At 40.1% G+C, this 21,666-nt stretch overlaps 2 protein-coding genes across 9 annotated transcripts in view; one reads left to right on the forward strand and one right to left on the reverse strand.

Annotated features, from left to right (window-relative positions):
- Positions 1-1,233: 1,233 nt before the first annotated feature.
- PDE6G (phosphodiesterase 6G) lies at positions 1,234-18,375 on the reverse strand. 3 transcript variants are annotated; one of them, XM_042448102.1, is made up of 5 exons: positions 18,254-18,375; positions 7,360-7,437; positions 5,660-5,873; positions 2,787-2,827; positions 1,234-1,425 (listed from the first exon to the last, which is right to left on the reverse strand). In XM_042448102.1, exons 3-5 carry the CDS (start codon positions 5,803-5,805, stop codon positions 1,349-1,351), a joined length of 264 nt encoding a protein of 87 aa, XP_042304036.1. In that variant the 5' UTR covers positions 5,806-5,873; positions 7,360-7,437; positions 18,254-18,375; the 3' UTR covers positions 1,234-1,348. The 3 variants fall into 3 exon arrangements, 2 of the variants coding, with proteins under 2 accessions (XP_042304036.1, XP_042304035.1); XR_006101780.1 differs by lacking the exons at positions 5,660-5,873; positions 7,360-7,437; positions 18,254-18,375 and adding an exon at positions 5,244-5,304 and having other exon boundaries at positions 1,325-1,425; XM_042448101.1 differs by lacking the exons at positions 1,234-1,425; positions 2,787-2,827; positions 5,660-5,873; positions 7,360-7,437 and adding an exon at positions 12,282-14,784 and having other exon boundaries at positions 18,254-18,372.
- CCDC137 (coiled-coil domain containing 137) overlaps positions 18,317-21,666 on the forward strand; it is a 44,892-nt gene continuing 41,542 nt past the window's right edge. For 2 of the 6 annotated variants that reach the window (XR_006101778.1, XM_042448100.1), the window contains exon 1: positions 18,321-18,653. Coding sequence is in view for 3 of the 6 variants with exons in the window: in XM_042448100.1 (XP_042304034.1) it covers positions 18,610-18,653 (44 nt within the window). In the remaining 3 variants the exon portion in view is untranslated. Of the gene's footprint in view, positions 18,654-19,021; positions 19,492-21,666 lie in introns of those variants that run through there. The other 4 variants (XM_042448098.1, XR_006101779.1, XM_042448097.1 and 1 more) reach the window with 4 other exon arrangements.

Below are 21,666 nucleotides of genomic sequence, written 5' to 3' on the forward strand. Positions count from 1 at the left end.
ACACTTTAGAATCAATTTAAAAAAAACTGCCAAAAAACTAGTGTCAGGAAAGAGCGATTTTTTTCAGAACCAGTTTCAAATGGGAACGACATTCATATAACTCGATCAGCAATTTGCTTTAAATCACAGTGGGAACATGGCCTAAGCCTAACAATCAAGGAAGATGTGAAAGAGGACAGATTTTGTGGAGGGTGTGAACTCTGTGTACAGAAACACGCTGCTTCACCTTTTGAGTTTTCTTATGTACTGGAGAATCAAAAAAATGTTGGAAATGAACAGATATTGCTCAGTGGATTTCAATTCACATTGACATATCTGAGCAACAAGGAGGAATTCAGATTGCAATTCTGTACTAAATTACTTGAAATAAGGCCAGTGGAATCCAGTGGGAATTCCTATAGAGCAGTACTTCTCAAATAGTGGGGCAGGCCCCCCAGGGGGGGCGCGAGGCTCAGGATACAGTGTTATGTAGAGGTGTACTTATAACAATTTTATAGACAGATGATACTATTTACAGTCGCGCGGGGGGCGCGAAATGTTTTCCTCTTCCTAGGGGGGGGGGGCATGACAGAAAATAATTGAGAAGCACTGCTATAGAGCAAACATGTATGGAATTGTGCTGTCAGTTTCTCTTCAATTCAATTTATATTTGTGGTGTTTTTTGGTAAGTCTTCAGGAATGGCTAAAATCCCAAGAAATCATCCAATCCACATGTGCCCACTTAACTTCTATGAAAATCTATTCATGAAAATTCCCATGGCTATGCCACAGCCTTTCTATAGAAAACTATTTATTTTCTATCCATGTAGGAGGGATATCTTCATATTTTCAACCTTACTGCTTTCCACTTCATCATTCCTGTCCTATCATCCTCTGAATCTAAAGTCACCTTGTTGCTACTACAAGAATTGATTTTAGACCTAGTCCCAAACCTTCACTCCTTGCCCACATATTTCTCTGCTTTAGCTTAAGGAATTTTAAGAATAGCTTTCTGTGTTTGAAATCATCCATTGTTTGAAATCATGTTTTATACCTTTTATTGCTCAGGTCATAGATAAGAACAAAGAGATAGACACAGTAAAATGATGGAACCATTGTACATGCAAAAAGACTCAGTCTTACAAGTGTCTTTTTGAAAACTTTTACTGAAAGCAGAAGAGGAGTTGATTACAGGAAATACAGTATAAAATCAAACCTACTCCTTGTTTATTTGGACTTTCTTTTAATTTTAGCAATTTCTTGGAGTTGAGCTGATTACTATTGGGAGGATTATTTTGCAGGTTTGCAAAACCTACTGAAGAGTAAGCATATATCTATATATGCAGCCCCATTTATGGCCTCTCTGTAATTAGATGATACCATATTGTGCAAGCTCATGGAGCTCCAGGTGGCTGAAGGCTTCCCATGGACAGATCACAGTGATATCTGAAAGAGAGAGAGAGAGAGACTAGCATCAAAGTACCTCATAGATGCTTATTGCTAAAAGTCATCACACTGCTGAGCTGGACTCAGCCTCAAAGCCTATTCTGACAATTGGTACAGTGAGCAATTACAGGGTACAGTATTATAATCATAAATAGAACCAATTCTGAGTAACCACTTCATATGTGTTAGAGAGAAAGAGACTACCAAACAGTGGAAAGAATTGTAGTTTGACATGGCTGTTCAGAAAGTTGAAGGCCAAGAAACAACCCACAGTTAATCAAACAAGGCCATTTGGGAAACAAGACAGGCTGAGGTAGGTCAGCCATTTACATGTCACCCAGAGAGCCTGAGAACAAAGATTCTCTTTTGTATTTACACATATTGAAGGTTGTCATTCAATCACGGAAAAAGAATATCCTGGGCATTCTTTCAATTTTGTGAAGAATTAGCATAACATTTTAAAAAGTAGCATCATTTTTACTTCATGCAAATGCCTAAGCTATACTGAGGAAGCATGCACACTGGAGTGCCATTTTTTTGGTTTAGTCCCTTACTCCTGTTTCACACAGTGCTACATGTGAGAAGGAATTACACTTGACAAGGACCCAAGCTAAGATGATGGAATTCAGATTTGGCAGTGCTGAAAGAGGAAAGTTGCAAGAAACTTGCTCTTGCTGAGACCTGTCATGGCAGATCTTTCACTAATAGGATAAATTCACACATGTACTAGATAGATGGATAGTAGTAATCAAAACATGGCTTTTTATTAGAACCTTTGGGACCTAATTGATTTTATCCATATGTGTACATGTGTTCAGAGATCAGTTAAAACAATTTAAAATAATTTTACATTGTTTGGTTTTAGTGTTAAATGGTTTAATATATGCTTTTAGTCTTTACATTTGAGGACGTAGACTATGTCTTCTTTTGCTCAATAAGATCCTTTTGCATACTGATATTCCAGACTAACACAACCATGTCTCTGAAGTTTAGTCTTTTAGATGACAGTCAGCCCTTAGTATCCGCAGGGATACATTCTGGACTCCCCATGGATACCAAAATCTGCAGATGCTTGAGCTCCATTGTCCCCAATTGTGGCACATGCATGTGGCTGTGCCACCATTAGGAACAACAGGACTTCAATGGTGGTGTGTGCACGTGGACATGCCACCATTAAGGACAGCCCTTGTTGTCCCCAGTGGCAGCCTGAAACCACAGATGGCAAGTCCACAGATACCAAGGGATGACTGTATTCTTACTGATTTAAACTGCTTGAAATTCATAAATCCACGCTGACATCCTTGGACACAGTGTGGGATATAAATACTTTAATAAAGAAATAAAAATACAATCTTTCATACCTGTCCCCAAGCCTTCCATGCCAGGGATGTCATCACCAAATCTGCAGAGTGAGAGAACGGGAGAGAGAATGAGAATGTGTATTCTATTAAATTTCTAGATTTTCATCACTTGACTTGGGATCATCACTCTAGCCAGGAGAAATAAAACCTCTGATAGAGACTCATGTAGGTGGTTCAAGGGGAATTTTTGTTGCTTCACTGAAGGGCCTACTATGTCTCAGGACAATCACTGTTGGAAGTTAATATTATACATGGGAGCAGAAACTCACGAGGCTGGATTAGCGTATCTGGCCAAGCTAACTTTTCCAGCCCTTATAAAGGTCCTCTAAAGCTGCTCATTGCATATAGAGCTCTGGGCCTGAAAGGTTTCCATGAAAGAAGCTGCTGGACTGGCAGGGATTTGGCTGTAGCAGTGATGGATAAAGTGACGTATAGCTAGGGTTGCCATAAGTGAGGACCTCCAAACCGGGACAAATGTAGGACAAATGCAGGACAACATTTTCAAATGTAGGACACATTTTATAAAAATGGAGGACACGCAAAAAATTTGAGGCTTTTTTTGAAATGTTAATATAAATGCATGTTTCTTAGGCATGATCAAAATGGAGGACATTTTGACATTATTCGTAGACAGATCACGGAAATGTACTTCCCTTTCTGGCCACCCCCCTCTCCCCATTTCAAACAGCACATTTGAGCATTGAACATGGCTTTATTTTAACATTGCCTCTTGCATATTTCAGAGGCTTATTCCACAACCAAACCCTTTGGTCAAGGGACTTTGGTTTTCCTTCATTTTGACTTGTTTTCTCTGTATTCCTCCCCACTAAATAAAGGAGACATAAAATGGAGTTAATGGGTACAAGTTGTTAAACAAAAAAGTCTTGTGAGACTCTGTAGGCCAGAGGTGCACCATGTTAAGAACTGCATTAAGCACACTTAGGCTGCTGCCACACTGCTTTCACTCTCATCACTCCATCCTATGGAATCCTGGGATTTGTAGTTTGTTGTGGTGCCAAGGCTGGGCTTTGAAATCTCAGGCATAAGAGAGGCAAAAGGCTTGGGCTGCATCTACACTGGAGAAATAATCTGGTTTGAGACCACTTTAACTGTCTTGGCTTAATGCTATGGTTTGTTCCAGCACCACAGCAGAATGGCAGTTAAACCCCTGGAAAGCTCTCTGACCAAGGTGACCAATGCCCTCACCCCAAAATGTAGGGCACCCAAGCAAAAATATGTAGGACATGGCCAAAAATAAAAGCTAAAAACACCCATGTAATTATAAATCCATGCTTCTTAGCCATGATCCAAATGGAGGACATGTCCTGGAAAAGGAGGAGGATGCCTGGTCACCTTGTCTCTAGTCCAAAATACACTGCAGAAATAAAACAATGCTGGACTGAAATGCCCAGAGTTCCTCACCAAAATTGCATCCACACTGAGGAAATAATCCAGTTTGAGAGTGACTTAACTGTCCTGGGTTAGTGCTGGGGAATGCTGGGAATTGTAGTACATTGTGGCCCCAGAGCTATCTCTGACAGGGAGTCCCATAACCCTCCAAACGTAGTTGAACTGCAGTGCCCAGAATGCCTCACCAGTTGCATCCACACTGAGGAAATGGTCCAGTTTGAGACTGCTCAGTGCTGGGGAATCCTGGGAATTGTAGTCTATTGTGGCCTCAGAGCCATCACTGACAGAGAAGTCTCAATGTCTCCCAAACACTAGCATTCCCAGGATTCCCTAGCACTGAGTTAAAGCAGTCTCAAAGTGGGTTATTATTCCTGCAGTGTGTGTGAGAGATATAAAAGCTAGGGACTGGATTCATTTGGAGGATCTCTGTGTCCAAAACACACTGCTTGGACTGCCAGGGCTCAGTGCTATGGAATCCTGGGAATTGTAGTTTATTGTGGCACCAGAGCTCTCTGACAGAGAAGGCCAAATGCCTCACAGACACCAGAATTCCAGAGCATTGAGCTTTGGCAGTTAAAGGGGTCTCAAAGTGCAGAGGGGGGGGGGGGGGGGGAGAAAAGCCAGGGAGAGTGAATGAGAAGCTGGAGGAGGAGGAGGAGGAAGGGAGCCAAGGGAAGTGGCCAGGACCATCAGCCTCCTCTCTTCCACTGAAGACTGCTGGCAAGAGGCTCTGCCCCTGCCTCCTCTGTGGACCATTCAGCTTCCTTTTGTCAAGAAACTACAATTCCCAGAATCCCATAGCACTGAGCCATGGATGTTTAAGGGGGGGTCAAACTATTTCTTCAGCCTTTTGCTACCCTAAAGCCCTTCCTATTTACAAGCAAGGCAAAATCTCTTCCTTCCAAGCCATTGAAAACCAACCCAAGGGGAGGAGGGCTGATTGCTTCTTTCCCATTGGTCAGCTTCGGGAGAAATTTGCATATTACAAGGAAAGGTGTTTAGGGCCTCAAAAACGATCCTGTGATAAAGAATTACAAGAATACTGACCTGGTAGACATTGAAAAGATGAGGCATTTAGGCTCCCAGGGAAACAGGAACGATTGATGGCCTTTTTTTCTTTGCTCACTGTAACCTGGAAGGTCAGGCCTTTTGCAAGACATATATACCAAGTGGGCTGGCAATAGCTCTGAGTGGCAGATGTCTTGAAGCCCTGCTCGCTAGGCTAAGCCAGGCAGGGAGGCGGGGAGGGTGGCACACAGCCATGGGGAGGGAGGGCTGGAGCTGCCTCCAGGGCCTTGCTGGGGGGGGAGGTCTTGGGGGAGGGGCTAAACTGGGGCGGGACTGTGTGGCCCCGCCCCAAACTGGGAAAGTCCCGCCCCCAGGCGGGATATGGCAAGCCTATAGCTGGTTCCAGAGGAAGGTGGAATCAAAACACTCCTCCTAAGGAGCTTTTCATCTCTCACCCTTGGATGCCCTTCTTTGGTGGCTTGCTCTTGAACTGCCGAGTTTGCCTCTGTTTGAATTTGGCAGGTCCTTTCCTAGGGGTGATGGGCCCTCCAGTCACTTTGGTGGCTGACTTGATCTCTGGTTTGGGAGGCTCCAGGCTCATGGCTGCAATGAGGAAATGTCTCCTTGGCAAACCCTGCTTGTTCTTTAATCTGTTAGGGGGGGGGGGAACTAAGAGAGAGAAAGACAGAAAAAATCAGAGCACAGGGCTCAGAGGAAAGGTGGCATCTGCTGGACTCTGATCCTATATTTCTAAGGATATATTTCAATGATCAGAAGAGATCAAAACAGGAATATTCCAGTTTCAGAGAAGACAAATCTTCTATATGAAATTATAGAAGATAATTTCCAGATTTAATCAAAGATAGCAACTTTACATCCAGAAGGTATCTGGTGGTGGTGGTTGTTTTCCTTGTTGTGTTGGTTTCCCCCCCTAAAGTGTGGCTCTTTTTGCAAACCCTTTCCTACCGTACCAACATTTGCACGATCCTTTCAGTTTCAGCTTTCATTATTTAGAAATGAGAATGAGACAAACAGTATGCACAGAGATGCAAGAACTACTGGTATGTTGTTTAGGACAACTCCATACAAAATTTGCCTGTAAACTATTTGTACTCTGGCGCACAAACAGGGAATGGGGGTAGCATGCATCACAAAATAGACAAAATGGGCACAGGGGACGCAACCTCAATGGGCAACTACACAACTGAATTAGTTTTTGTGGAGACTTGCCCACAGCAGATTGGGCCTACTGGGAAACACTACATCTGTTTCTGGCTGAGATCCAGCTAACACACTGAGATCTAATAAATGGATTATTGATGTGATCCAGTACCATATTTCTTATTTTCACATTCTGATCCATAGACATAGGTTAATCTGATTAGCCTCCCCTTCCATATATTCTTCACCTCTATGAAATCTTTTGCTAATAGGTATCCTTGCTTACAGGATTAACACTGGAAAGAACTGAGGGTGCCATTGCTGCATCTTCCTTTATGAAAAGGTCAGAACTATTGTTCTCAGACTCAGCAGTGCTCACGCCCTTCAGCTTGAAACACACAGACCAGGAAATAAGATACCCCAGGCTTTCTGGCAATTGAAATAAAGATCGCTTTCTCCCCATAATTGTCATTTTGAGAACTTTGCTTTGTGTTACTTAAAAACACAAGACATTTTTAAAATCATGGTTTAGCTCTATTACAAATACTGTTAAACACGTGCTTCAATTAAACTCATTACTGATTCTTTTAAATGAATCATGTCTTCTATGCTCCAGGATCCATTAATGTCATTGTTTTAGTTACTGTCTTAATTTTTCTCAGGCTATAAATAACTATATAATTTTTGCAGCCCAAAGCTAAAACATATTTTCAATTGGCAGGCCCATTGGGTTCAATTAAACTAGCCTAACAGCAACCATATAAGAGAGGTTCACTGAGAGATGGTCCAGAGCTAGCTGGTGACTTTACATGGCTGAGCAAGCATTTATATAAAACACATGATCCTTTGCATGTATAAGAGCCTTCCTGGAACCAGTTATAACCTTTTGGGGACACAGCCCCACATGGACCCAGGTGAGAGTAAAATCTAAGTAGTTGTGGAATAAAACTATGAATGATAAGCCTAGTAAAAACTTAAGGAAATTTTTACTTACCAGATATAGGTAATTCACTCGTATGTAACAGTCGCACCCCTTAACAACGACCAGTGTCACTTGCAGAAGCTCTGAAAGCTAGAAAGGGCTTGCTAGATTTATTGTGCTTTTCATAATAGGATTATGACTTGTTTTTAATCCAATGTCATTTTCAACGATAGGTATATTGTTTATTATCTATGTATCCAGGATCAGTGAAGGGCTTTGGAGTATAAATATGGGGAAAATATTTCAACATTACTGTAATAGGTTAAACATCTGTCTCTGTTGTTTCTAGAACCTATAGAAAGTTTCATTTTCACAGTGTTGTATCGCTATACAAAGTAAGAAAGGAGGGGAAAAGGAATGAAGTAGCCTTTTAAATACTAACTGGTTTTTATTTTAGCATGATCTTTCATGGACATAAAACCACTTCTTCAGATATAGTACAGAGTGCCTGAGGAAGTAGGTTTATATCCACTAAAGCTTACGCTAAAAAACCAATTAGTCTTCAAGGTACTGCTACATGCCTTCGCCTGCCCTGCTTCCTCTCACTGACTTGCTTTTATGCTGCAAGAGACTAATACAACTGCTATTTTTAATATCGCTATGTGTGACTTATGAAGTCCTGTGTAGTTTGAAGGGCTGAATACTCCTGGGTCAACAATTTCCACAGGGGTAGCCGTGTTAGTCAAAAATAGAGGAACATTTCAGCATCCAAAGATACTCTGCTACTGACCTTAAAACGCCCCTTCTGGAACAAATTAACTTCAAAAAGCAACTGTAGCATGAAAACTGACGAATTACAATTTATTGAGAAATTCTGTTCATTCATCTGTGGCCTGAATTGAGATAACAGGTTTTTATTACATGATCCATGTCCTGCATCAGGTTATTGTTAGTATTAATTAGCTAAGCAAGGCCTGGATATTTATGTTATCAATACTACCTTGTGAGTGGTCACCCTTAAACTAACTCTCTTGGCTGCTTGCCTTAATTGCTTACAGTTTCCATCAGCATGTGCATGTATGCATGACAGCTTGGGATAAAACTTCCTGAATCTGATGAAGTAGACTTGTCTGTGAAAGCTCACATCATAATACACCTGTAACTGTAAGTGCTTTAAGTAGCACAGGTTTCTTAAAAAAATATTACAATATAATACTCTAAAACTGTTATAACCTCACTCTACTGTATACACATTTATATCTACACTGTACCCAGCTCACATTAAAGCAAAAGCAGCTGTACATACGAAAGGCTCAGTGTAAAGAAGGGAGAAGCACCCAGCACAGAAATATAGTGCCAGTGCATGTCTGTGAAATAAAAAGATGTCTAGAAAGATGTGCAGTGATCTGTTGGGATAACTGTAGGAAGTTATGGCCAGCAGTTGGACTTCTTGAGGTAGCCCAGAAGGGTTTGAGATGAAGTACACACCACTTCCCTTTAATCACCAGCTATTCAATTTTTTCAGTTGTTTTTAACATCCCTAGCTACAAAATTTTGTACACCAGTTTTATATAGAACCAGATAAAACAAGCAAATGTTAAATATTTCTTCCATACACAAAGTCATCAACCTAGGTACATTCAACACATAACTAGGATAGCTTAATCCTATTTGCTGAAATATTGATAGCTGTAATTAACAGAAGATTCAGCAGTTCCATTAAAGTGACCTGAGATTAGAGTGTCTCAGAATTGCTTAGAGCAAAGGGTTAGAAATGGATCTATTGTTCTAGCAGGCAGCAAAGGATATGGATAGTCACTTGCATTTCTATAAGAGCTCAGAGGGAATACAAATTGAGTGTCCCTTATTCAAAATGCTTAGGCCTAGAGGTGTTTTGGAATTTTTTATTTTTTTTGGATTTTGAAATACTTGTATTTGCATATACGTACATAATGAAATATCTTGGAGATGGGACCCAAGTTTATACACAAAATTCATTTATTAAAAGACATAGCTGTGTTAGTCTGAGAGATGCATCAAAGGAAGTAGGCTCAAGTCCATGAAAGTTCATGCTACCAGCTTCTTTCTTTTAGTCTCAAAGCTGCTACAAGATTCCTTTGCATATTAAAATTCATTCATGTTTCCTATTCACACACATATGGCCTGAAAGTAATTTTATATGATATTTTAAATAATTTTGTGGATAAAACCAAGTTTTCTGCTTTGAACCAACAGAAAACAAAGCTGTCACTATCTCGGCCACCCATGAAAAAAGTTTTGGTTTTTGAAATATTGTGGTTTTCAGATTTCTGGATAAGGGAAACTCAACTTATACAACGCTGTGCACAAGTTTTGTACCAAGCTTTGAAACAAGTTCTCTACCAAGCTTTGAAACAGTTCCAGTAATTTTAAAGAGGAGAAAAAAGGTAGTTTAACCTTTAATTTACAGCCAAATAGATTATTTCTTCTCTCTAGTCTTGCCAACTTTTCTTTTCTTTTTTTTTTTTTATTATTGATATTTTGAAAATATTTGACAAGTACAAAGAAAAACAATTACAAAGACAAAGACCACATATAATTACAATAACAATACATTTGACATCCACATACCTAGACAGTTTATTCCTCACTCCCCTCCTCGCTACATTAAACATTACTAAAACACAGTTAACATAAACTATACCTTCCAACTGTTTGAGTTTCTATACAATGTGTCAATTTTCCATTGTTTTTATCTTACTTGTAGCTTAAATGTTTCCTTCGCTAAGTTCACAAGTAGTTCAATCCAATTTACAGTCATAAATTTCTTATCCTAGAAGTCTTTGAACAGTCTTTTACCCTGTAATTTAATTCAAGCAAGTAAATCCATATGAACATATAATAATACAAAATATATGAAGCATACCCTTTAGTATTTGATTCTTAATGGTCTTCTCTTTAAATTAAATTGTAGGAGAGTTCGGTTACATTGCACTATATACGTTTATGAATTGAAGACTTGAGTTCAAATTAAGATCTAATTTCCTAAACTATTACATTTTGTTTCTCACCACCTACTAAATTTGATATTATACGATTATCTTAGGACCAGAGTATTTTTCCATTTTCTTTCTATGAATGTATAAAAAGGTTCCCACTCTTTTTTAGTAAATTCTTCATTTTTTTCCCTCATCCAACAGGTCATCTTATCCATTTCTGCCATTTCAAATACTTTCATTAGCCATTTTTCCATGGATGGGATCTGGTCTGATTTCCAAAAAGTAGCGTACACAATCCTTGCACATGTAAGAAGATAAAAAATTAATTTACCATGTTGTTTCTGCAATTCTGAGTCAATCATGCCAAGTAGATATGTTTCTGGGAGAAAGGAAATTTGGATGTTTAACTCTTTAATTATAATATTATGTACTTTTAGCCAATATTTCTTTGCCATAGTACATGTCCACCATACGTGGTAATAAGATCCTATCGCTTTAAGACACTTCCAACAGTCTGGTTTGCTACCTTTAAACATTAAGGAAATTCTCTGTGGGGAGAGATGCCATCTATATGTCATTTTGTATATGTTTTCCTTTAAGTTCTGATTACTAGTATATTTAAGGCCTTTAGTCCAAATATTCTCCCATTTTTTATATGCTATACTATGGCCTACGTTCTGTGCCCATAGGATCATGCTTCGTCTAATCACCTCCTCCTCCGTATCCCAACTCAAAATCATTTTATAAAATTTAGTAATAGCATTCTTCTTTCCTTTCCCCATTATCTCTTCCCATTCATTTCTCTTGTTACAAATACCTGGCTGTTGCTTATCAATTTTCCATCTTTCTTTTAGTTGCAAGTACAGATACCAATGACATGAAATGCCTGAGCTTTGTAACTCTTCCATTGTTTTAAATTCTGTCAAATTCTTTGTTATATTAATAAGATCTGCATATCTTAACCATTTTTTCTTTGGTATACCTTCCCTCCCAAATAGAGCTTCGTGTGGAGAGCAACTATGGACAATTTGATTACACAGTCTCAATTTTAATTTATCCCACACCTTTAACATTGATCTGATAATAATGTGATTTTTACATTCTTTATGTATTTTGTCTTTATTGTAAAATAAATAACCATGAAATCCAAATCTTAATCCATCTCCTTCTAGATTTAATATGTACTCATTTTCTAGTAAGATCCATTCCATTAACCACAACAATACGGATGCGTAATAATAAATTTTCAAATTTGGTAGTCCCAGACCCCCTCTACCTTTCTCATCACACATTATTTTCTTTCCAATTCTAGCCTTCTTTTTGTTCCAAATAAATTTCATTATGTCATTTTGCCACATATCTAGAGGTTTAAAGGAATGTAAAATCGGAATGGTTTGGAACATAAACAAAATTTTAGGAAGCACACTCATTTGAATAACCGCTATCTTCCCCAAAAGAGATAGTTCAATATTCCTCCATTTAACAAGATCTTGTTTAATGTTCCTCCACATTTCTTCGTAATTGTTGTGAAATAAGTCTGTGTTTCTATTGGTTATAGTTATTCCCAAGTACTTCACTTTTTTCCCTATTTTGAACCCCGAATGTTCTTCCAAGTACTTGATGGCTGCGTTGTCCATATTTTTCGTCAGCATATTGGTTTTGTCCTTATTCACCTTAAGACCAGAAGCTTTTTCAAATTCTTGTACAAGACTAATTAGGGTTTCGATACTATTACAGGGGTTTTCCAGAATATAAACCACATCATCGGCGAATAACCTCATTTTATACTCCGTTTTCTTAATTTTCAAACCTTGAATCCGTTCCTCCAATCTTATCCTATTATTTAACATTTCCAATACAAAAATAAATAGCGATGGTGATAAAGGGCAGCCTTGTCTTGTACCTCGTTTTATTTCTAATTCCTCAGATTTACTATTATTTATTATTAACTTTGCCTTTTGCTCTTTGTATATTTCCTGGATCCAGTAGTCTTGCCAACTTTTCAAGTGGTAATTTCAACAGCAGCATGACCGAGACAGATAAAGGGAGGCGACAATGCCTCTGTGTTTTTGGTAACAAATTTCACCTGCTGATGTCTGATGATCACGTTGTTGCTAAAGCAGGGATGGAAAAGATAATGTTAAATTGAAACTCCCAAAGTTGAATTGACTAGGAATGCTGGGAGCTATAATCCAGCAATATCTGGGAGGCTACATTTTCCCTATCCCTCTGCTAAAAGGCAAAAACCAGCCTAGTCAATCCCCCCACCTCCCCAGTTAGTTGGCATTTCTGCCACAAGATCTCCATCCTGCTCTCCTTGTGTTGCACTAAAAGGACCTCCCCATCCATCCATCCATCCATCCATTTGGTTTTTGGCATCTGATTCTTTTTTGGGCCACACTGGGAAAAGGGTTAGCTTTTTTTGAGCTACAACTTCCAGAAATCTCCAGCCAGCATAGCTAGTGGTCATACTGGCTAAGGGATTCTGTAAATTGTAGTACAAACAAGAAACAGCCCCAAGTTCTGCTTTCAGGCTAAAGGGGTACACATTTAGTATTATTTCTCTTTATCCCCCAGAAGTTAGCAGAAGCCCTTCAGTTCTACGGGGCACCTGTACAAATGTTGCCAGCACATTTGATGCAAGAACATAATCTGCCTCCAGCTTTCCCAGTCATCTCTGGGAGAAAGCAGAGAACACTGGAAGCTATTCATTTCTATATCCCATCCTTGGTTTATATTATAATGTAGACTAAGCATTACTGAAACAATGTATGATACATGTTTGAACAGTCCAAAGAGCTAAATGCTTTGAACAGTCCAAAGTGCAATATAAATATCATATTGATGGTCCTATTGGTGTTCTAAATCCACTCTCAGGCCTAGTAGCTTTTGCATCTCTTAGCTTTTCCCATTATAATATAGAAATATTGCTATTTTTTAAAGACTTACTGGAAATTCAGTGATGAGAAACAAGTATGGTATTATTTATTTTTATTATAAATAACATGCAGATGTTTATAAATAGAACCACTTTGATGGTAAGCTCTTCAGGGCACAGATTTGTCATTTTTGCCAGTTAGCACAGTAGTTAAGATGTAGGAAACTCAGATTCAGATCTCTGCTCAGTCATGAAACTCAACTTCCAGAAGGCCCTCACATGCCTGCTCTAGGCTAATAGGACCAAGTAACTGACTCAGCTACAGTGTGATCTCTTCATGTTTACTCAGAAGTGACTGGCACAGTTCAAATGGACTTGTGCCCAAATAGATATGCACTGAACTTTGGCACAGGAATGTTTCTCTTTCTCTACTGAATTTGTTGTTGTCCAAAGGCACATGATACAACTATCTTCCTGAAGCTTAGCAGGCTTGGGTCTGTTCAGTACCTGGATAGGAAATCTCCTGGGAGTGCCATTGACAGTACTACATATTCTCCTGAAAAAAGTCAGGATATAATTTTAATTAATAAATATGCAGCTCTGGAAGAACTGACCTGACTTTGATTGCTCCACTCAAATCAGGACTTCTTAGCAATAACTTATCCCCTTCCATGAGACCAAAATGCCTCAGGGCAAAAAAAAATTTCTTAAAACAGTACAGTTAATAATAGCACAGTAGGATAAAAAGTATATGTTATGGCCCTCATCAGTGCATTACAGCAATAAGCTTGAGAACTCTAGAACTAATAAATAAAACAACACTGTCGCCTTCAGAATGACAATATATCAAAGGTAGGAGATCTTTGGCCCTTCCAATATTTTGGACCTCAGTGCCCAGAAAACCTAGCCAGCACTACTGATAATAAAAGATTGTGGAAGCTGTAGTTCAAAATATCTGGTGGGTGAAAAGTTCCCACTCCATCTTCCGTCATCCCTTACCATTGGCTGTGCTTCTGAGGGCTGAAGTCAGCAATATCTGGAGGACTCAAGGTTCTCCTTCTCTGCCATAAATAATTAAGATATCTTTTCCTTGTGAGCCTACTGCGACCTGAGACCACTATGTGAGGTATGTAATTATGCCAGCTAAAGATATTTAGTCTTTCGTTACTGCAAATCCAAAATGCTTCACTCTTTCTTCATACGGAATTTGATTTCCATCTTTAAGAACATTTTTATATTCTCATCCTCTATGTGTTTCTCCACAGCTGCTAATGCCTCATCTCCACCATCTTTGTAATACTTCAGCAGTTCTTCAGCATATGCAATCCACACACAGTTGTGGCATCCACTCATACAACAGTTTGTGGGAGGGGCGAGTGTGGAAGGTATGGCCAAAAGAGGATCCTCCATAACCTCTGGAGAAACGGGCTCCTCTTGAGAGTCAGACTCTTTGTCCATCGGGGAAGCAGCATTTTGGGAGACATCATCCTTGTCATCTGCATGGATATGACGTTGTCCACTCTTGATAAGCATTGCAGGGAGCTGCCACATGGTCACTAACCTCTTGTGACAGGATCTGTCCAGGAGCAAGGACACTGTAGCACTGCTATCCTGGGGATGCTTGTACAGATAAAAGCACTCCTGGCAAGAACAAAAACAGTATTACATTCCAGTGCTATATTTCCTCTCCTCTCTCCAGAAGTCAAACCAGTCCAGGAACTGGCTTGTCAGATTTCATTTATTCCCAAAAGTTGTAATGCAACTTTCAACACAATACTTTTATGAGAATAACAAAAAACAATGTGATACAATAATAAAGCTATCAAAGATGACTAAAACAGGGGTAGAGAAGATTTGTTTTTCTAGAAGTCCCACTATTCCATGCTGTTTCCCATGCTAGCTTGAACTTCTGGAAGATGGCACTGAAGACATCTGGAGGGTCAAAAGCTCCCCATCTCCATACAAAATACCAGCGGATAAAACTCATCAGCCACATATCACATGTAGGCAGGTTTTAAAAACCCATTTCAAAAGACCAGGATCTTGGTTTCAGCAGACTTTAGGTTCTTTCATTGGGTCCGTCTGTGCCATGGAAGCAACTGTGAATGTCAATAAGTAATTTCCCCCATAGTCTCCAAGAGCTAAAATCTACCAGGTCCTGGTGAAATCATGACATATCTCTTGCTGTGTCTCCCTTTGTTTTATTATTTAAAAGAGACAATTTTAGGTCATTTTAGGTCCAAAACACACTGCAGAAATAATCTAGTTTGACACCACTTTGACTGCTGTGGCTCAATGCTAGGGAATCCTGGGAACTGTAGTTTTGTGAGCCATTTAGCCTTCTCTGTCAGAGAGCTCTGGTGCCACTACAAACTACAATTCCCAGTATTCCCTAGCACTGAGCCAAGGCCGTTAAAGCGTTCTCAAACTAGATTATTTCTGCAGTGTGTTTTGGATCTTAGATGGGCATTTTTAAAAAAAAAAATGAATTTCGTATATTTAGAATCCACTTTAATTTGTGATAGTGCAAAGAAGCCCTTTATGGCTCCATCATCTATGAGGGCTAGTGGCCACTGCAGAGAGGACATTCTTAGCCCACCATCTTCTTTCCCACACCAGCCAGCCAGGCAGGAAGGCAGTCTTGTTGCTTAGGAACTGGTATTCATCATAATACTAATGGTAAGCACAGAGGCAATGCACAACCACTGTGACTAGTAGTCACCGATGGCCTTATGCTCCATGAATTTGCTTATGCTAGTCCTCTTTAAACACCAATTAAACTACTGACCATTACTATATCTTGTTGCAGGAAACTGATTAGTTGATTATGGCAGAACATCCTATGTGAGGAAGGATTAAAAGCAGTCTGAACTGAGGTGGATGGACAATGTCATCAGCACATTAATGCTGTATAAGCATCATTATCAGCAGTATTATTGCTTCTATATTGTCTAAAGTTGCATGGTACATAATTTTATGTATTTATTTATTTTATATGCCACCTTTCTCCTAGAGTAAGACCCAAATAAAACACACAAACCATGCACTGAAACCTACAAGGACAAAATCATCATGATCATCTTGATGTATATCCTGCATTTCCCCGAAAATGGGACTCAATTAGCTCCAAGAATGCTAGAAACATTGTTTGACTTTTGATTGGTTCTTATAAAGATATCATATTATAGATGGTGTATTTTTTTTTCTTATGAACCAACATGGCAGTTAAAACAGTGTCAACCTGGATTATTTCTGCAGTACGGATGTAGCCCAGAAAGGTAAAGTTTCCAAGCTCTGACCATCATCCTTGGAGATGGGTGGTGACTGGGGGCCTTCCTTCCAGGGTTGGGAGGGAGGAGTTTAAAAAACAAGACAAAACGACAACAAAACAGGACTTTTTAAACCTGGATTTGGGGTTTAAACTAGTTTGTGTGTCTGTGTTTTGCATCAATGTGTAGGACTATACCAATATTGGGCTAAATCAGAAAATCAAGTAGCAAAATGCAGTTCTGATGTCACTAGCTTAAATAATAATCATTCTTTTAAAAACTGCTTTTTTAAAGCAAGTTGTTTAGGTTGAACTTGTGTTAACAGAAGGATTTGTTTCTGAATGGCATTTCTTGACTGTAAAATAAAACAATTTAAAAGAAGCAACTGACGCTGGTCTAACAATGAACAACTGCCAATAAACTGTTCAAGTTAATAGTTTTTTGTGGGTTTTTCAGGCTATGTGGCCATGTTCTAGAAGAGTTTATTCCTGATGTTTCGCCAGCATCTGTGGCTGGCATCTTCTGAGAAATCCACAAACACTTTGACAACTTCATTAAAGCCTTTGACTTCACATTGTTCAAGTTAAAATGTTGAAATTCAGACAGTCATTAATGTCCCAGTAAAAGGGTTGGAAACTAGTGATATTAGTCAATTTAAAAAAAAAAATAATATGTGCAAAGGAATGCTGTAGCACCTTTCAAACTAATGAAAGAGAGAAGCTGGTAATATGAGCTTTTGTAGACTTGAGTCTCCATGCATCTGAGCACTAAGGAATTGTCCAAAACTCTGTATTCCCCATCACCATGCATGGATGTGAGAGAGGGACAGTGAAGAAAGCAGGTAGGAGGAAAAGCAACACATTTGAGATCTGCGGGTGGAGAAGAGTGCTGAGGATACCATGGACAGCCAAAAGGACAAACAAATCTCTTGATCTCTATCTCGAAGCCAAGATGATGACATGGATGCTGTCCTATTTGCAGAAGAAGTGAATAACTGGAAAAGACAATAATGCTGTGAAAGGTGGAGGGCGGCAGAAGAAGAGGAAGACCATATGCCAGATTTATTTTTATTTATTTCATTTATATCCAATTTATTTATCATTTATTTATTCCCTTTATATCTTGCCTTTCTCCCCGCAGGGACCGTAGGCGGGTCACAGATAAAAACCTTTAAAATTATTATAAAATTCAAACAAAATGTCTATATATAAAAATCATATAACATTAAAATATATTATAAAATCACATAAAATTACTCATGTTAAATGATGGTTAGACTCAATAAGGGAAGCCAGGGGCAGGAGCCTGTGACAATGAACAATGAGGCATTTAATGTATGCTTAATGTATTTTATGGATGTTTCATTGTTGGCCGCTTCGGTCTTTCTGGAGAATCAGGAGACTATTATTATTATTATTATTATTATTGAACAAAGCAGTGGAGGACAGGGGGATGTGGAGCTCTCTCATCCTCAGGGTCACCTTGAGTTGGGGCCACTTGAGGGCAGTTAACAACAATACAAATACAGTAATCAGTTTTAAAAACCAGGAGCATTTTAAATATAGTTTTAAAAATATTTATTATTTATTATATAATATTTATTTAATACTGTTTTGATATCTCGCTGTTTCACCCAAAATAGGATGTTCAAAAGTCATTTGGTTCAAACCAAGTTTAAACCATGGTTTAAAGATGGTTAGCTTGAACCAAACACTCCTCTGAGGAAAGGTGAACTGAACAACTTGGCTGGCCTTGAAGGCGCGACCCCTCCTCTACGCCCCGCCCACCCATCAGTCTGAGGCTTAATCCCATTGGCTGAATTCAAACTGCCAAACGCTCACCTGCCCGGGGGATGCCACGCCCCGAGGAGGCCCCGCCCCGAGACCCCAACGGCCGCGACTGACCGCGCGCGAGAGCAGCAACGACATCTCGGCGGCAGAGGCCAACCTCACGACTATCTCCCCCAACGCGCGCGCGCACCGCCCGCCTCCCAACCTACACTGACACCTCCGCCGTCCAATCGCCGCGGGAAGGGGCGTGGCCAAGCGAACCCTTCGAAGAGGGAAAAGGAGTGAGACCTCCCAATATGGAACCTGAGCAAGGAGGCGGGGCAAGAGAAAAGAAAAGCTCTTCTCTGATTGGACGGTGACCAGGAAGTGGAGTCCCCGCACGTGGACGGTGCCTGTCTTGGGGAGAGATGGGGAAAGCGGAGAGAAGGGTCCCAAGGGCGCCTCCGTCGCGGTGAGTTCCCCGCCTATGGCTCTTCCCAGGGCGCATCCGCACTGTGGAGATAATGCAGTTTGGCACTCCTTGGGATCTGTAGTTTTACAAGGGCTTTAGTTTAGTGCCTCACAAAACTTCACATCCCAGGATTCCATAGGATGGAGCCATGGCAGTAAAGGTGGGGCCCAAACAGTGTAGACGCGCCCTTCTTCCCATGAACCCACTGCAGAAATAATCCCAGTTGGAGGCCGCTTTAACTGCCTCCGCTCAGTGCTAGGGAATGCTGGGAACTGTAGACATTTAGCCTTCTCTGCCAGAGAGCGCTCTGGTGCCACGATGAACTACAGTTCCCAGAATTCCCTAGCACTGAGCCAGGGCAGTTAAAGCGGCCACCAACTGGGTCATTTCTACAGGGGATGTGATTACTGGGGCAACCAGGAGTGAACATACGACACTGAACGTAGTAGACTCACTAGACAGGATTGCCTGCTCCCATCGCCTCCGCCTGGCACACTGGAGGACATTTGTTGTTGTTGTTATTATTGTTATTATATTTCCTTATAGCCCACCTTTCTCCCAACATAGGTACTCAAGGCGGTGAGCAAGAATAAGACAATGCAATTTAAAAAACAATACTAAGTACATAAATATAAAACTAAAAAACAAAGATTTTATCAATTAAAACAGTTATAAATTAAAATGCCATCTACTCCATGTACTATAATATAATGTACTCAGCCAGGACTAGGTTGTCTCTCTCCTCAGCCGCTCCCAGACCGAAATGACCCTCCAAAAGAGATTCCAGGGCTGAAGAGGCTCTCCGAATTTAAAACAACTTTGAAGACCAGTGTCTAAGGTCCATCAGGCTGGCACAGATAATTTTACATTGTGAATTAAGATATTGAATTTTAGATGTAGATTGCTTTAAAATGTGTATGTCTTATTTATCCTTCTAACACTGTTGCATGTTTTAACTGATGTTGTTAATTGTTATTTGTTATTATTTGCCACCTCAGTCCATGAGGAGAGGCAGGTAAGAAATAAATGGTTGCTGATGTGGGATATCCCTTTTCCATAATACAGCTTTGGGATTAATAATCTGGTCATTTTCCTCTTTATCCCAGCCCAAGAAGCTAACCTAGGGAAACATACAGGGATGTTATTTCCCCCCCTCCCTAATTTGTTGTTTTTGTGTGTCTCCAATTCATTTTTAATTTATTGCAATCGTAAGGCAAACCTATTGTGAGGTTTTCTTGGCAAGATTTGTTCAGAGGAGGTTTGCCATTGCTTGCCCCTGAGACTGAGAGAGTGTGACTTGCCCAAGGTCAGCCAGTGGTTTTCATGGTCAAGTTGGGATTCAAACCCTGATCTCTAGAGTCATAGTCCAATACCACCTTCATGCTGGGGAAAAGTTTCAATTTCTCTTTGCATGTTGTGAATGTCTCACATAGGCAAGAGCCACCAATGTCTGGCAGGGCAGCCTATTTACAATTACTGTATATACTTGAGTGTATGTCAACTCATGTATAAGCTGAGGGCAAGTTTTGCAACCAAAATTATGGGTTTTGATATGATAAATTGAGGGTGAAACTTAGGGGCATCTAACAAAGGATATAAAGGATGAAGCAAAAGAAAACAATGCCAAAGACGTACAAAATTCCAGCAGGCATAACTGTTTGTGCTCATACTAGATAAGAAAATAGAGGCATTTCAGTGATTCCAGAGCAGATGACACTCTTGCCTTTCACCAGGACTTGGTTCCTTTTTTAAATGAGAGTTAAAGTACAGTACCTACATTGACCCATGGATAGGTCGAGTCCGTTTTTCTAGACCTATACATGCGTGTATACAGTAACTGTGCATGAGCAAAGATCAGTGCAAAAGCATTTAAATCGGGCTGAAACAGGGACCATGTAGCAATTCATGTTGACTAATGACCAGGCATATTCTGGCACTTCTGGTTTTGCTGGCTGCACTGGAAAGGAGGCTGAAGATGCTCCTTTTTACTGACCTTGTTTTTATGCTTTGAGAGCTTGGTTTAGGCTCAGGTTCAGTTTAGTGGCATATTTGTAGACCAGTTGGATGGTCTTGGGCCAAGCCATCATTTCTCAGTCCCATTTCATCAGCCTGTGTTGTAAAACTGTTGAATAAAATAATTTTCACTTTAATGTTGGAATGGCTGTATTAGTGCTTGAGACTAATGTGGGTCTGCTGCTTTAAGCAGCTGTTCTGTCCTTGTGCTGAAACCCTTGAAAATCCAGTACAGAGCATGTTATGAAAGTAGAAAAGAAAAGTGTCGTCTGCATGCTGACCCTAGTAATGGGTAAGTTCCCTATTGAAGCCAGCATGATGTTATGATTTGAGTGTTGGATTAGGACTAGGATTAGGATTAGTTACTTTGGCCCAGTCACACTCTCTTAGCATCGGAGGAAGACAAAGGCAAATCCCATCTGAACAAATCCCATCACAAAAACTCTGTGATAGGTTCACTGTGGGGTCGCCATAAATTGGAAACAATTTGAAGGCACATCATAACAACATCAAGCTGCTTTTAACTTCTCCTTCCCCAGCCTATGAGTTTCCACGTGTATTGGTCTAGGTCCAGGTTTATCGCCAGTTAGCATAACCATGCTTGCTGGGGATGATGGAACTTCTAGTTCAATGGTGGCGAACCTATGGCACACATGCCAAAGGTGGCGTTCAGAGCCCTCTCTGTGGGCACATGCTCTGTCACCCCCAGCACAGACTTCAACAGAGTTTGTTACTAGAAAGCCAGAGGAACGTGGCATTTAGTGATAATAAGTGGGTTTTGGGTTGCAGTTTGGGCACTTGGTCTGTAAAAGGTTCACCATCACTGTAATCTAGTTCAACCAGCCTGGAAAGCACCAGGTTGGGGAAACTCTCATACCCTCTAACTGGAGCTGACTGTAGATTCAGGGCACACTTCTGCTACCAACATGTGTGTGCTACTTGTTAGTGCTACTTGCATGTCTGATGTGAAAATTTGTAGGTCCTTTACAGATTTTTTTTT

Source organism: Sceloporus undulatus, chromosome 2 (genome assembly GCF_019175285.1).
Source record: "Sceloporus undulatus isolate JIND9_A2432 ecotype Alabama chromosome 2, SceUnd_v1.1, whole genome shotgun sequence".
In the NCBI taxonomy this organism is placed as follows: domain Eukaryota; kingdom Metazoa; phylum Chordata; class Lepidosauria; order Squamata; family Phrynosomatidae; genus Sceloporus; species Sceloporus undulatus.